The following is a 15,051-nucleotide window of genomic DNA, read 5'->3' as shown; positions in this document are numbered from 1 at the left end:
CTGTCTCAAAAAAAAAAAAAAAAAGAAAAGAAAAGAAAAGAAAAAAAATTAACCTTGTAGCAGTCAGGCATGGTGGCTCATGCCTGTAATCCCAGCATTTTGGGATGCCAAGGCAGGTGGATCACGAGGTGAGGACGTCGAGACCATCCTGGCTAACATGGTGAAACCCTGTCTGTAACAAAAATACAAAAAATTAGCTGGGTGTGGTGACGGGCACCTGTAGTCCCAGCTACTTGTGAGGCTAAGGCAGGAGAATTGCTTGAATCTGGGAGGCGGAGCTTGCAGTCAGCAGAGATCACGCCACTGCCATTGCACTCCAGCCTGAGCAAAAGAGCGAGACTCCGTCTCAAAAAAAAAAAAAAAAAAAAGAATAGAAAAGAAAAGAAAAACAACCTTGTAGCTCCAGCTCAAAGGATCACAGTGAGTTTTCAACTCACTATGTTATAACTCTGTGTCTGGCAGACAGTAAGAGCTTCTCAAATATTAAGTATTTAGTATTAGTAAATGGAGCAATCATTACTCAGCTCCAACCAATAGTTGCTTGGCATTGCCAGGTTTTGTTTTTCAAGAAAACCTAGAAATTTGTTTTAATTTTCTGTAGAGACAGTGTCTTGCTATGTTGTCCAGGTTGGTCTCGAACTCCTGGCCTCCAGCAATCTTCCTGCCTTGGCCTCCCAAAGTGTTGGGATGACAGGCGTGAGCCACTGAGACTGGGCAAGCCAGAAATTTGGAAACACGGGTGAATGTTCTGATTTTTGAATAGGGGATCCTAGACAAAATGAAAACACACTGCAGGCCAGGCCAGCACCCATGGATAGGGCTGCCAGGCTGGGGTGCCACTCACCAGGCGCTGCAGACCCCGGCACGCTTGTGCCAGCAGGCTCTCCCCATGCAGCTGCTGTGCCAGCCGTTCCAGCACCTGCAGCTGTGCCTGGTGCCGCTCCTGGCACCGTTGCAGCCTCCGCACCCGGCGTTGCAGTGCTCCCAGCACTGAGCCCAGCCCGGTCCGGGCCTGTTGGGCAGAGACTTCAGGTTGTGACCCCTCGGGAGTGGCCGCAGGGGCCAGAGGGGTCAGGAGCACGGTGGCCGCAGTCTCGGGGCTCCCCGATGTGGGGTCCAGCACCACTAGGCGCACTGGGCCAGAGACTGTGATGGCAGGACCCTGGGGCAGGGGTGTATTCTCCTGCAGGGGAGGTGGTGGCGAGACTGGCTTCTGGGTGTGTCGGGTCCTCTGCTGACTCTGGAAGACAAGGCACAGGGTGCAGGGGTGCCATGGCCAGACTTCAACTCAGGAGGAAAAGGATTGAGGGTCTGTTTCCAAGGGGGACTTGCCTAGGTAAGGCCAGACCTCAGGGAGGAAGTGTCGTCAGGAGGGGAGGGTCAAAGGTCAGACTCAAGGAGGGACTTCCCTTAGGAGGGGAGGTCTGGGGGTCAGATTCCAGCAGCAGGACCTCCTGGCGCTCACCTTGGCAGGTGGTACCCGGGAGAAGATGGAGGGCACTGCATCAGGCCGCAGGTAGCGCACACCCCAGCGCCACTGGAAGCAGGAGGGCGTGAAGTGCTCACTGCACAAGTGCTGGTGGCAGTTGGGTACCCAGTGCTCACGGCCCATGTGCCGCAGCCAGGCCTGCAGCCGGGGACCATCCTTCAGTGGGAACCTGCACGGGTGGTTGGGGGTGCTGGGTCAGTGTTACGAGGTTTAGACTCATCCCTCCCAGAGGATACCCACCCTGGAGGTCTCTGGGCTCCAAGCCTGTGCCTCCCTAGGGCCAGGAAGTAGACCAGTCTTGTGCCCAAGCTTTCTCTATCTCATACACACAACTACAACCCTTTCTTCAGCTTCGTCTTTTAGTAATATTATTTTGTGAGATGGGGTTTTGCACTTGTCACCCAGGCTGGAGTGCAATGGCACGATCTTGGCTCACTACAACCTCCGCCACCTGGGTTCAAGCGATTCTTCTGCCTCAGCCTCCCGAGTAGCTAGGACTACAGGCGCGCGCCACCACGCCCGGTTAATTTTTGTATTTTTAGTAGAGACGAGGTTGCATCATGTTGGTCGGGCTGGTCTCGAACTCCTGACCTCAGGTGATCCACCCACCTTGACCTCCCAAAGTGCTGGGATTATAGGCATGAGCCACCATGCCTGGCCTTTTAATTTCAAAGCCCCACCTTTTAAACACCCAACATCAGCCCACCTCTGCCCCCTCCACTGCCCCTCCTTCTAGCCTCCTTCCTGTTCTACCTGCCCACAGCCCCGCCCCTCCACTCCCAATTTGTTCTTCCACATCAACTTGTTGGAGCAGTTTATAAAATCAGACATTTATGATGTGGGAGTTCGTGCAGCCAAGTGAAAACGTTTCTTCCACAAACGTATAACATGGGGGTGTGGGGTTTCTGGATTAAGAGATTTAAGAAACATCAGCACAAAGGCAGGATGTGGACCTCGCCTACAATAAACAATTCAGTAAAAAGACATTTTAAGACAATTGGGGAAAACTGAACAGGAACTGAGTATGAGATAATTATAAGAAACCAGTCGGGCATGGAGGTTCATGCCTGTAATCCCAGCACTTTGGGAGGATGATGAGGTGGGAGGATCGCTTGAGCCCAAGAGTTCGAGACCAGCCTGGGCAACATAGGGAGACCTCGACTCTACAAAAAAAAAAAAAAAATTAGCCATGTATGGTGGTACATGCCTGTGGTCCCAGCTACTCGGGAGGCTGAAGTAGGAGGGTCACCTGAGCCTGGGAGGCAGAGGTTGCAGTGAGCCAAGATTGTACCACCATACTCCAGCCTGGGTCACAGAGCCAGACCCTGTCTCAAAAAAAAAAAAAAAAAATCCATTTTGCTAGGTGTGATAACTGTATTGGTTTATACTTCTGAAACAGTCTTCTGTTAGAAAATCAGTCCGGGCCGGGCGTGGTGGCTCAAGCCTGTAATCCTAGCACTTTGGGAGGCCGAGACAGGCGGATCACGAGGTCAGGCGATTGAGACCATCCTGGCTAACACAGTGAAACCCCGTCTCTACTAAAAAACACAAAAAACTAGCTGGGCGAGGTGGCGGGCGCCTGTAGTCCCAGCTACTCGGGAGGCTGAGGCAGGAGAATGGCATAAACCCGGGAGGCGGAGCTTGCAGTGAGCTGAGATCTGGCCACCGCACTCCAGCCTGGGCGACAGAGCAAGACTCCGTCTCAAAAAAAAAAAAAAAGAAAATCAGTCTGAAATAATTATGGATAAAAGATCTGATGTCTGGGATTTACTTTAAAATAGGGCAGGACAAAAACTTATAGGTGTGGGCAGGGCAGTAAAGAAGATTGGCAAAGTGTTGATAACTAGAGACACAGTGATGGATCCTGAGGGGTCTACTTTTTGTGTATGCTTGAAAACACCCACTAACAAGTCTTTAAACAACTCAACAACAACAATAAAACACAAATAACCTGATTCAAAAATGGGCAAAGGACTTGAACAGACATTTCTCCAAAGACATACAAATGGCCAATAAGCACATAAAAGATACTTGACATAGCTAATCATTAGGAAAATGCAGTATCAGAACCCTGATGAAATATCATCTGACAAACAGCAGAACAGCTCCTACTGAACAACAACAAAAAAGAGGCCGGGCATGGTGGCTTGTGTCTGTAATCCCAGCACTTTGGGAGGCTGAGGCGGGAGGAACTCCTGAAGGTAGTAGTCCAAGACCATCCTGGGCAATGTAGCAAGACCTTGTCTCTACAAAAAAATATTTTTTAAGTTAGCTGGGTGTGGCGATGTGCATCTATAGTCCTATCTACTTAGGAGGCAATGTGGGAGGACTGCTTAAGCTCTGGAGTTTGAATGCTGCAGTGAGCTATGATCATACTACCACATTCCAGCCTGGGAGATGGAGGAGGAGGGGAAGGGGGAGGAGGAGGGGAAGGGGGAGGGGGCAAGAGGGAGAGGAAGAGGAGGAGAAGAAAAGTGTGTGTCAGGATGTCGAGAAACTGCTGGAACTCTGGTACACTGCTGGGAATGCAAAATGGTGCTGCCACTGTGGAAAACAATATGGCAGTTCCTCAAACATTGAAAAATAGGATTACCATATGACCCAGCAATACACTTCTGCTTATATACCTGAAAGAACCGAAAACAGGGTCTCAGAGAGATATCTGCACACCTGCGTTCATAGCAACATAAATCAGGCCTGGCGTGGTGGCTCATGCCTGTAATCCCAGCACTTTGGGAGGCTGAGGCAGGCAGATTGCTCGAGTCCAGGTGTTCAAGACCAGCCTGGACAACAGGTGAAATCTTTTCTCTACAAAAAATACAAAAATTAGCCAGATGCGGTGTCGTGTGCCTAGAGGCCCAGCTACTCAGGAAGCTGAGGTGGGAGGAATGCTTGAGCTCAGGAGGTTAAGGCTACAGTGAGCCATGATCACATTACTGCACTCTAACCTGGGCAAAAGAGTGACACGCTGTCTCAAAAACAAACAAACAGACGGACAGAAACAGCATCATAAATCACAACAGCCAAAAGGTGGAAGTGTCTATCAACAGATACATGGATAAGAAAAATGTTGCATATACATACAATGGAATTTCATTTGGTCTTTTATTTTTGGAGATGGAGTCTCACTCTGTCACCCAGGCTGGAGTGCCACGGCGCAACATCGGCACACTGCAACCTCTGCCTCCTGGGTTCAAGTGATTCTCCTGCCTCAGCCCCCTGGGTAGCTGGGATTACAGGCTCCTGCCAACATGCCCAGCTAGCTTGCTTATTTATTTATTCATTTATTTATTTTGGCGATGGAATCTCACTCTGTCGCCCAGGATGGAATGCAGTGGCGTGATCTCACCTCACTGCAACCTCCGCCCCCTGGGTTCAAGCAACTCTCCTGCCTCAGCCTCCAGAGTAGCTGGGATTATAGGCGCCTGCCACCGTACCTGGCTATTCTTGTATTTTTTTTTTTTTTTTGAGACGGAGTCCCACTCTGTCGCCCGGGCTGGAGTGCAGTGGCCTGGAGTGCAGTGGCCGGATCTCAGCTCACTGCAAGCTCCGCCTCCTGGGTTCACACCATTCTCCTGCCTCAGCCTCCTGAGTAGCTGGGACTACAGGCACCCGCCACCTTGCCCGGCTAGTTTTTTTTTTTGTATTTTTTAGTAGGGACGGGGTTTCACAGTGTTAGCCAGGATGGTCTCGATCTCCTGACCTCGTGATCTGCCCGTCTCGGCCTCCCAAAGTGCTGGGATTACAGGCTTGAGCCACCGCGCCCGGCCTATTCTTGTATTTTTAGTAGAGACAGGGTTTCACCATGTTGGCCAGGCTGGTCTGGAACTCATGTCCTTAGGTGATCCACCCGCCTCAGCCTCCCAAAGTGCTGGGATTGCAGGTGTGAGCCACTGCATCTGGCCTGGAATTTTATTTAGTCTTGATCTGACACATGCAACAACACAGATGAATTCTGAGGGCCATTAGGGTAAGTGAAAAAAGCCAGTCAAATACTGACGATTCCACTTATATGAGGCAGAACAGTCAAATTCCTAGAGACAGACAATGGAATGGTGGTTGCCAAAAGCTTGGTGGAGAGGGAAAGAGGGAATTGTCCAATGGGGATAGAGTGTTTTAGGAGAGGAAAAAGTTCTGGAGATTGGTTATATAACAGTGTGAATATCCTTAACATTAGTGAATTGTACACTTAAAAATGATCAAGATGGTAGATTTTATGTGTATTTTGCCACAATTAAAAATAATTTTAATAGGCCAGACACAGTGGCTCATGCCTGTAATCCCAGCACTTTGGGAGGCCGAGGTGGGCAGATCACTTGTGGTCAGACCTCAAGTGATTTTGAATTCAAGTTCAAGACCAGCCTGGCCAACATGGTGAAACCTCCGTCTCTACCAAAATTACAAAAATTAGCCAGGCCTAGTGGCGTGTCCCTGTAATCCCAGCTACTTGGGAGGCTGAGGCAGGAGAATTACTTGAACCTGGGAGGTGGAGGCTGCAGTGAGCCGAGATCACACCACTGCACTCCAACCTGGGTGACAGAGCAAGACTCCATCTCAAAAAAAAAAAAAAAAATTGTTTTAAGTTTTAAAAAATAAGCTTTCTCAGTGGTTGTGGGTGGGGATTATCTGATGAGGGACCCTCTAAAGGTGCCCCACTTCTCCGGTTTCCTGGTCCACTTGTTCCCAGCATCTGCTCTTGCCCTCTTAGATGTTAACACGCTCTCTATTTAGACCTGGGCTCAAGGCTACCCATAATAAAGACCTCCTTTTCCAGTCTTATTTGCAGCCAGGGGTGGACACATGATCAAGTGCTGGCCAGTCTGTCCTTAGCAGCTGCCAGAAACTGTGAGACTGTAAATGTTTATTTCAAGCTGCTAAATTTGGGGATCGTTTGTTATATAGCATTAGATAACTAAGACATGGCCGGGCGCAGTGGCTCAAGCCTATAATCCCAGCACTTTGGGAGGCCGAGACGGGCGGATCACGAGGTCAGGAGATCGAGACCATCCTGGCTAACACAGTGAAACCTCGTCTCTACTAAAAAATACAAAAAACTAGCCGGGCAAGGTGGCAGGTGCCTGTAGTCCCAGCTACTTGGGAGGCTGAGGCAGGAGAATGGCGTAAACCCGGGAGGCAGAGCTCGCAGTGAGCTGAGATCTGGTCACTGCACTCCAGCCCGGGCGACAGAGCGAGCCTCCCTCCAAAAAAAAAAAAAAAAAAAAAAGATAACTAAGACACATCTCATGCACATCCCATCTTCACAATGTTTTCCATATCTGTGATATTACTGATTTCATACTTTTCTTAAAACTAACCAATTTTAAGTATTAAACAAAGATACTTAAAAGAGAAACTTTATACCACAATTGAAAATGGAAAATCAGTATCAATTCCATAAACAAAAGCTAACCATAAAAACATTAGATGCCATTACCTACTGAGGGCTATGAGCCTGAGGCCCCACCCTTCTTCCCTCCCCTCCCCTTCCCTCCCCTTCCCTTCCCTTCCCTCTTCCCTTCCTTTCCTTTCCTTCCTTCCTTTCTTTCCTTTTCTCTTCTTTTGAGACAGGGTCTTGCTCTGTTGCCCAGGCTAAAGTGCAGTGGCATGATCACAGCTCACTGTATCCCTGAACTGCTAGGCCCAAGTGATCCTCCCACTTCAGCCTCCCGAGTACCTGGGACTATAGGCATGTGCCACCACACCTGGCTAATTTAAAAATTATTTTTAGATAGAGAGAGGTCTCACTGTGTTGTCCAGACTTGTCTCCAACTCCTGGGCTGAACTGATCCTCCCACCTTGGCCTCCCAAAGTGCTGCGATTATAGGCAGGAGCCACTGCACCCCACCCCTGCTCTCTCTTTGTTGAAAAGAAAGACTAATGAGTGCTAGAGAATCAGGGACAAAATTCCTACAGGATATAGGGTAAATAAACATAGGCACATCCACACAAAAGAATACGATGCAGCTATAAAACAGAATGTAGAGGCACTCTGTGAACTGACATACTATTGTCAGGCACATATTATGTGAAAAAAAGAAAGGTTCTAAATAGACTATCTCAGCTTTTAGTCATTGTGGTAGCCCCCAAAAGCTATCCATGTCCTAATTCCTGGAATCCGTGACTATTACTTTATTACTTTATTTATTTATTTAGAGACAGGGTTTTGCTGTCACCCAGGTTGGAGTGCAGTGGCGTGATCTCGGTTCCTGCGGCATCAAACTCCCCAGGATCAGGCAATCCTCCCACCTCAGCCTCCCAAGTAGCTGGGACTACAGGCATGTGCCACATGCCCGGCTAATTTCTATATATTTTTTAGAGATGGGGTTTTGCCTTGTTGCCCAGGCTGGTCTCAAATTCCTGGGCTCAAGCAATCCTCCCACCTTGGCCTCCCAACGTGCTGAAATTACAGGCATGAACCACTGTGCCAGGCTGAATATTACCTTATATGACAAAACGTGACTAAGTTAAGGATCTTGAGATGAGGAGATTATCCTGGGTCATCCGGGTTGGCCCTAAATGCCACTACAAGTATCCTCATAAGTGGGAGGAGAAGATATTACCACAGAAAAGAGGAGAGGGCAATGTAACCATGGAGGCAGAGCCTGGAGAGATGTGGCCACAAGCCAAGGACTGCCTGCAGCCACCAGGAACCGGAACAGGCAAAGAAGAGATTCTCCCCCAGAACCTCCAGTGGAGTACAGCCCTGCCGACACCTTGGTTTTGGCCCAGGAAAGCCGATTTGGACTCCTGGCCTCCAGAACTGTTAGAAAATAATTCGTCTTGTTTTAAGCCACCGAGTTTGTAACAAGCAGTATGGAAAACTAATAGTGTAATAAAGGGAGAAATAAGAATGTCTTTCACATTTGCTGGTATTTGAAACCATGGTGATGTGGTTTGGCTCTGTGTTCCCACCCAAATCTCATCTTGAACTGTAATCCCCATGTGTCAAGGGAGGGACATGATGCGAGGTGATTGGTCATGGGGGATGTTTCCCCCATGCTGTTCCCATGATACTGAGTGAGTTCTCATGAGATCTGATGTTTTAAAAGTGGCAGTTCCCCTCTTGCTCTCTTTCTCTCCTGCCTCCATGTAAGATGTTTGCTTCCCCTTTGCCTTCCACCATGATTGTAAGTTTCCGGAGGCCTCCCCAGCCATTCAGAATGGTGAGTCCATTAAACCTCTTTCCTTTATGAATTACCCAGTCTGAGATAGTTGTTTATAGTAGTGTGAGAACAGACTAATACACATAGGAAGGACACACAAGAAACTAAAGAGGCTCCCAGTGGGGAGAAGGTGGATGGGATGAACGGAGATGGGGAGAGCCAAGACTTCTCAGACAAAGGCAGATGGAGGTGGAGGGGGCGGGCAGCTGGCGAAAGAGCACAGAAAGGCTGACTCAGAGAAGAGCAGTGGCACCCAGAGAGCAGAACCCCAGGGCACACAGCCAGGGAGTCTGGCTGCTGCAGTCAGCTTCCCTCTAAGATCCCAATGTTCTCTAAGGCCCCATTCTTCCTGGACACAAACATGAGATCTATTGCAACAGCATTCCCCATTCTTATTGCCACCATCTCCCAGGCAGAATCTGCCAATGGACTACTCATATCTACTCTCTGCCATTTCCTTACTAACACAACTCCAACCTTCTTTGAGGCCATGTGTCCTGCTAAAAGACTACGTTTCCCAGGATCCTTTGCAGCTGGGTGGGGCCATGTGACTACCTTCTGGCCAATGAATGCTTTAGTGTTGTTTGGGACCTCTGGGATGGTGCCTTAAACGGAAGGGATGATCAACGGGATTCAGCAGCTCAAAGAGGAAAGGAAGAAAGTCAATATCCTAAGAAACATCTCCTTAATTGGTCTTTCTCTTGTTCCTCTGGATAGCAGCATTTATAATGGGCAATATTGCTTTCTAAAAAACTACCTTAAGCAGACAGCAAGTGTTCCCCTTTGAATGCAGTCAAATGCTCTACCACTGAGCTATACTTCCATGTTCCCCTTTGTATAAACTATTTTAGTCTTGCTGGTCATCTTCTCCAGAGTATGGGGTGGCATATACTGCTAGAAGTCCTTTTTTTCTTTCTTACTAATGTAACTCAAAATTTATTCAGGCTGATTAAATGCCCAGCTAAAAGACCACAATTCCCAGCCTCTTTTCCAGTTGGGGGTGACCAGTGATGAAAAGGTGCCATTGAATGGGGTTTCTGGGAAGGCCTTATAAAGGGAGTTGATTCAGTTTAGACCTGAACACTTTTTGCTCTTTCTCCCTTCCCTTTTCCTCCTATAAGGAATGGTAGCAATGGTGGCTAGGGCACTGGCAGCCACCTTGAATGGAAGCCACAGGCTAAGGATGACAGAGCAGAAAGAGGCCAGGCACGGTGGCTCACACCTGTAATTCCAACACTTAGGAGGCCAAGGTGAGAGGATCATTTGAGGTCAGGTGTTTGAAACCAGCCTGGCCAACATGGCAAAACCCTGTATCTACTAAAAATACAAAAATTAGCTGGGTATGGTGGCACGCAGCTGTAATTCTGTAATTCCAGCTACTTGGGTGGCTGAGGCATGAGAATCCCTCGAACTCGGGATGTGGAAGTTGCAGTGAGCTGAGACCGTGCCACTGCATTCTAGCTTGGGTGACAGAATGAGACTTTCAAAAAAAAAAAAAAAAAAGGAAAGAAAGAAAGAGAGAAAGAGAGATAGGACCCTCATTTCTGATGACTGTGGAACTACTATCCCAGTGCTGGTTTGCCAACCTCTGTAATTGGTCTATATGAGGGAAAATAAACCCTGTAATAGACTGTATTACTGTTCAGAATGTCTGCTGCCTCCCTCCACATGAGGATTTCACATGCCCACTCCATTGACTTGAGGCTTGCTATATACTTGCTCCAGTCAAAGAATGCCAGTGAAAGTGACATGGGCCTCTTCTAAATATAAAATTGACCAAGAGCCAGCAGATGATTCACTCCACTTCTCTTTTCCTCCTCCCGCAAGAACAGCAATATTCCAAATAGGGACAGTTTCTTCAGCCTGAGACCCCAATTAAGATACTGTAGAGAAGGACCACAAATGACCTGCAAAGGACATAGTGTGAGCAAGAAATACACCTTTGGGCCAGGTGTGGTGATTCATGCCTGTAATCCCAGCACTCTGGGAGGCCAAAGCAGGAGGACTGATTAAGCCCAGGAGTTCCAGCCTGGGCAACACAGTAAGACTTCATTTTTTTTTTTTTGAGATGGAGTTTCACTCTTGTTGCCTAGGCTGGAGTGCAGTGGCACGATCTCGGCTCACTGCAACCTCTGCCTCCTAGGTTCAAGCGATTCTCTTGCCTCAGCCTCCCGAGTAGCTGGGATTACAGGCACCTACCACCACAGTCGGCTAATTTTTTGTATTTTTAGTAGAAACGGGGCTTTTTTTTTTTTGGAGACGGAGTCGCTCTGTCACCCAGCCTGGAGTGCAGTGGCATGATCTTGGCTCACTGCCACAATCCAGGCTCACTGCAACCTCCGCCTCCCAAGTTCACGCGATTCTCCCATCTCAGCCTCCTGAGTAGCTGGGATTATAGGCACGTGCCACCACACCTGGCTAATTTTTGTATTTTTAGTAGAAATGGGGTTTCACCATGTTGGCCAGGCTGGTCTCGAACTCCTGACCTCAGGTGATTCCAAAGTGCTGGGATTACAGGCGTTAGCCACCGCGCCCAGCTCAGTGGGACTTCATTTCTACAAAAGTTAGAGAAATTTGCCTGACAAGGTGGTGTCTGCCTGTAGTCCCAGCTACTCAGGAGGCTGAGGCGGGAGGACTGCTTGAGCCCAGGAGTTTGAGGCTGCAGTGAACCATGATGGTGCTGCACTCTAGCCCAGGTGATAGAGATCCCTTCTTAAAAAAACAACAACAACAAAACAAAACAACAATAAAAAACACCTTTGTTGTAGTAAGCCACTGAGATTTGAGAAGTTTGTTTGTGCAGCATAACTTAACTACACTGATTCCTATAGACCCCATAATTTGTTTAATCAACTCTTATTGCAGGACTTTGTTACTACCAAGCAGATATAATTCTAAATGATAGGTCCCCCATAAGAGATGACTCCATTGCCACTGTCCCTGAAAGAGCCTAAGACAGAGCTAATGAAACTTAGCCAGGCATGGTGGTGCATGTCTATAGTCCCAGCTACTCAGGAGGCTGAAATGGAGCTGGTCTGAGTGTTGTGGGTTATTGCTAAGCTGACTTAACATTGTCTCCCCACACAACCATGCTTGAGTAGCATAAAAATAAAATGAAACCTGAAGAAAAAAAAAAAAAAAAAAAAAGGAGGCTGAGATGGGAGGACTGCTTGAGCCTGGGAGGTCGAAGCTGCAGTGAGCCATGATCGCACCACTGTATTCCAGTCTGAGTGACAAAGCAAGATCATGTTTCAAAAGAGAGAGAGAGAGAGTGAACTAATGAGTGTTCCCTTTGGCTGCCAAGCAGGATTTCAAGTTATTTCCTGGCAGCCATTTCCCTCAACGTGTCTCATCTTATCTCTCACCTGGCATCCATGCCCTCTCCTAAGCCTCTTTTGGAAACTGCTTTTCATCTAACTCTTAACTGAGTGGCTTCTGCATGGCTGACTCAGGGGTAGGCCCTGAGGTATAAATGGGTTAGTCACTATTGGGTGCCAATGAAGACATGAAGTGATTTTCATACAGTCATCTGGCTGCTGTATACAGTCATCATCATTCCCCCTTATTATTACCTACAAAGCACTTAGAACAGTGCTGGCATAAGGTAAATACTCTCTAAGTAACTACTGTTGTTGTTATGAGTGAGGTAAGAGTAGAAACAGGGGCTGGGCATGGTTGCTCATGCCTGTAATCCCAGTACTTTGGGAGGCCAAGGTGGGTGGATCACCTGTGGTCAGGAGTTCGAGACCCACCTGGCCAACATGGTGAAACTCCACCTCTACTAAGAATACAAAGAATTGGCTGGGTGTCGTGGTGTGCACCTGTGGTCCCAGCTACTCGGGAGGCTAAGATAGGAGAATTGCTTAAACCTGGGAGGCAGAGGTTGCAGTGAGCCGAGATCATACCACTGCACTCCAGCCTGGGTGGCAGAGCAAGACCCTGTCTCAAAAAAAAAAAAAAAATATGATGGCAGCCTGGACTACGTGACGACAGTGGATGTAATGAGAAGTAGTCTGGGAATGTGTTTTCCTTATTTCTTATTTATTTATTTTGAGACAAGGTCTCACACAGTTGCCAAGGCTAGAATACAGTGGCGTGATCACAGCTCACTACAGCCTTGGCCTCCTGGGCTCGTGATTCTCTACCTCAGTGTCCAGTGTAGCTGGAACTACAGGCGTGCACCACCATGTCCGGCTAATTTTTACATTTTGTAGAGATGAGGTTTTGCCATGTTGCCCAGGCTGGTCTCGAATTGCTGGGCTCAAGCAATCCTCCTGCCTCGACTTCCCAAAGTGCTGGGATTACAGGTGTGAGCCACCACGCCCAGCCTATCTTTTCTTATTTCTTAATGATTTATTTGGGACTTTCTCATTTGTGTTTATAACTGTCTTGTCAAGGTTTTGAGTTTGTTGTGGTTGTTGCAGGATGGAGACATGTCTTGAGGGTAGAGCCAAAGGGCGGGTTAATGGACTAGCGGTGGATGAAAAGGAAGGATCATGGGTAACTCCCAGGTCACGTACTCAGTTCCTCAATGTTTGACCCTCACCTATCCATGAGCTCTGTCATGGCAGAAACAAGATCTGTCAGGGTTCTCTGTGTCCAGCAGGGGCTTACTTGCTTCTCCAAGAAATACTCAAAAAGTTGCTGAATTAATCAACAGTTGCCAGAGTCATATACAGGCTTAAAGTCCCCCCCGAATCCCTTTGGCCCTATACCAGGGTCCCTCAAAGGATCCATGAGACATGGACTGCTGGCTTTCCTGGAGAGCCCATCTGAAATGCATTCATCAAATCCACCCAACAGATTTTTACTAAGCACCTACTATGTGCCAGGCACTGTTCTAGACGTTGGAGACACAAACAAGAGGAAACAAGGAAGACAAAGAAAGACAAAACCTCTGGCTTGATTGAGGTGACATTCTAGTGGGGGAGATAAGGAATGCATACATCGAAAATGCGATATGCAGACAGTGATGTGTTAAAGGGAAAAATAAAGCAGGAGACAGAGAGAATCGTGTGTGTGTTTTGGTGTCAGTTACAGTTTTCCATAGGGTGGTAGTCATAAAGGCAAGAACTTTGAAATCAGAGGGAATGGCACAGGCAAAGTCCCCAGGGCAGTAACAAGCCTGCCATGCTACAGGAACATGAAGTAGGCCAGTGTCACTGGAGTGAAGGGCAGGAGGAAAGAGACGAAGTCACACTGGTATCAGGGAACCAGCTCTGTAGGACTTTGCAGGCCTGCTTTCTACCTGCTCCAGCCTCACTTTATTTTTTACAGTGAGGTGGGAGTCAGGGAAGGGATCTGGGCAGAGGAGGGCGCTGATCTGACTCAGGTGTTCACAGGCTCCCTCTGGCTGCAGTCAGGGAACTACTAAGATAGGACAGACTGGAAGGTTTTGGGGGAGACGCGATCACAAGCTCAGTTTAGGATGCTCTGAGTTTCAGATAGCTCAAATGCATGGGGAGGGCAAGTGGGCATCTGCAGGCTCTTGCAGAGCCTGCACCGACTTCACTTTTTACATCCGTTTCCCTCTTCGGCTCGCTTCGTTCGCTACCTATAGTTAATCGTCTACTCCTGATGTTTCCCACGCCAGCACCTTTGCAGGTGCAGTGGACACTGCCGGGAAGGCCATCTCCTCACGGTTTAACCCCACTTCCTAACACCCTCAAGCGAGACCAGAAGCCCCGCACAGCTTACTAAAGCTCGGGCCCCGCCCCTCGCCGGGTCCCGCCTCCCTCAAGCCCCGCCCCGCGCTGCGCTCACTTGTAGAAGCTCACAGGGCGGTTGTCTGCGCCCAAGCGGCCGGCAGTGTTGGAGCAGTTCGGCGCCCTGCAGTACTTAGGCATGGCTGTCCAGCCCCGTTGAGTTTTGCCGGGTCAGCAGCTGCACTTTGGTTCTCGCGGAGCGCCGCCGAACCCCGCCCCGCCCGCGCGCTCGCCGCCTGCCTCACGTGACGTCCGTGGGGCCTTATCACGTGCCGGGGAGAGCGCTGAGAGCGCCTGCCTACTAGGCGCCCCTCTAGTGCCCCAGTCACGCCCTCGTCACGTAGCGAATTGGCTATAGCGAGAACTGTGCGCCTGCGCAAAGCCTGCCCTTCGCCACCCGACTTTCATCACGTGCTGGGGAGAGGGGCGGTGTCACGTCGTTTCTGAGCCTGCGCCAACCAAATCAACTGGCCAGTCAATCTCTTACGGCTCCACCCTACGCCTATATCCGGGCGACCGTCGGAGCGCATATAGTTCCTCTGGGTGGCGGCAAAAGCCGAGGTGAGGCAGCTGGGGCCTTAGCCTCGTAAAAGTTAAAACCTGTATGTTTCAGCGAATAATGAAAACGGAGTTTTCATGGGGTAAAAGACCCCATGACTCTTGATCAGGCATCCAGCACACTAGCCGTGGCCCC

The 15,051-nt window shown here is 48.9% G+C and overlaps 1 protein-coding gene across 2 annotated transcripts in view; it reads right to left on the bottom strand.

The window, feature by feature from the left end:
* THAP8 (THAP domain containing 8) overlaps positions 1-15,046 on the bottom strand; it is an 18,809-nt gene extending 3,763 nt beyond the window's left edge. Inside the window, exons 1-3 of one of the 2 annotated variants that reach the window (XM_026448755.1) lie at positions 14,416-15,046; positions 1,466-1,658; positions 845-1,240 (exon numbers count right to left, since the gene is read on the bottom strand). In XM_026448755.1, the coding sequence (XP_026304540.1) occupies positions 845-1,240; positions 1,466-1,658; positions 14,416-14,498 (672 nt within the window). In that variant the 5' untranslated portion in view covers positions 14,499-15,046. The remainder of the gene's footprint in view (positions 1-844; positions 1,241-1,465; positions 1,659-14,415) is intronic. The other variant, XM_026448756.1, reaches the window with a different exon arrangement.
* Between the last annotated feature and the right edge of the window lie 5 nt (positions 15,047-15,051).

The sequence above is a fragment of the Piliocolobus tephrosceles genome, chromosome 21 (assembly GCF_002776525.5).
Source record: "Piliocolobus tephrosceles isolate RC106 chromosome 21, ASM277652v3, whole genome shotgun sequence".
Lineage (NCBI taxonomy): Eukaryota > Metazoa > Chordata > Mammalia > Primates > Cercopithecidae > Piliocolobus > Piliocolobus tephrosceles.
Note: the sequence above shows the minus strand (reverse complement) of the source record. Positions and strands in the feature narration are given on the sequence as shown.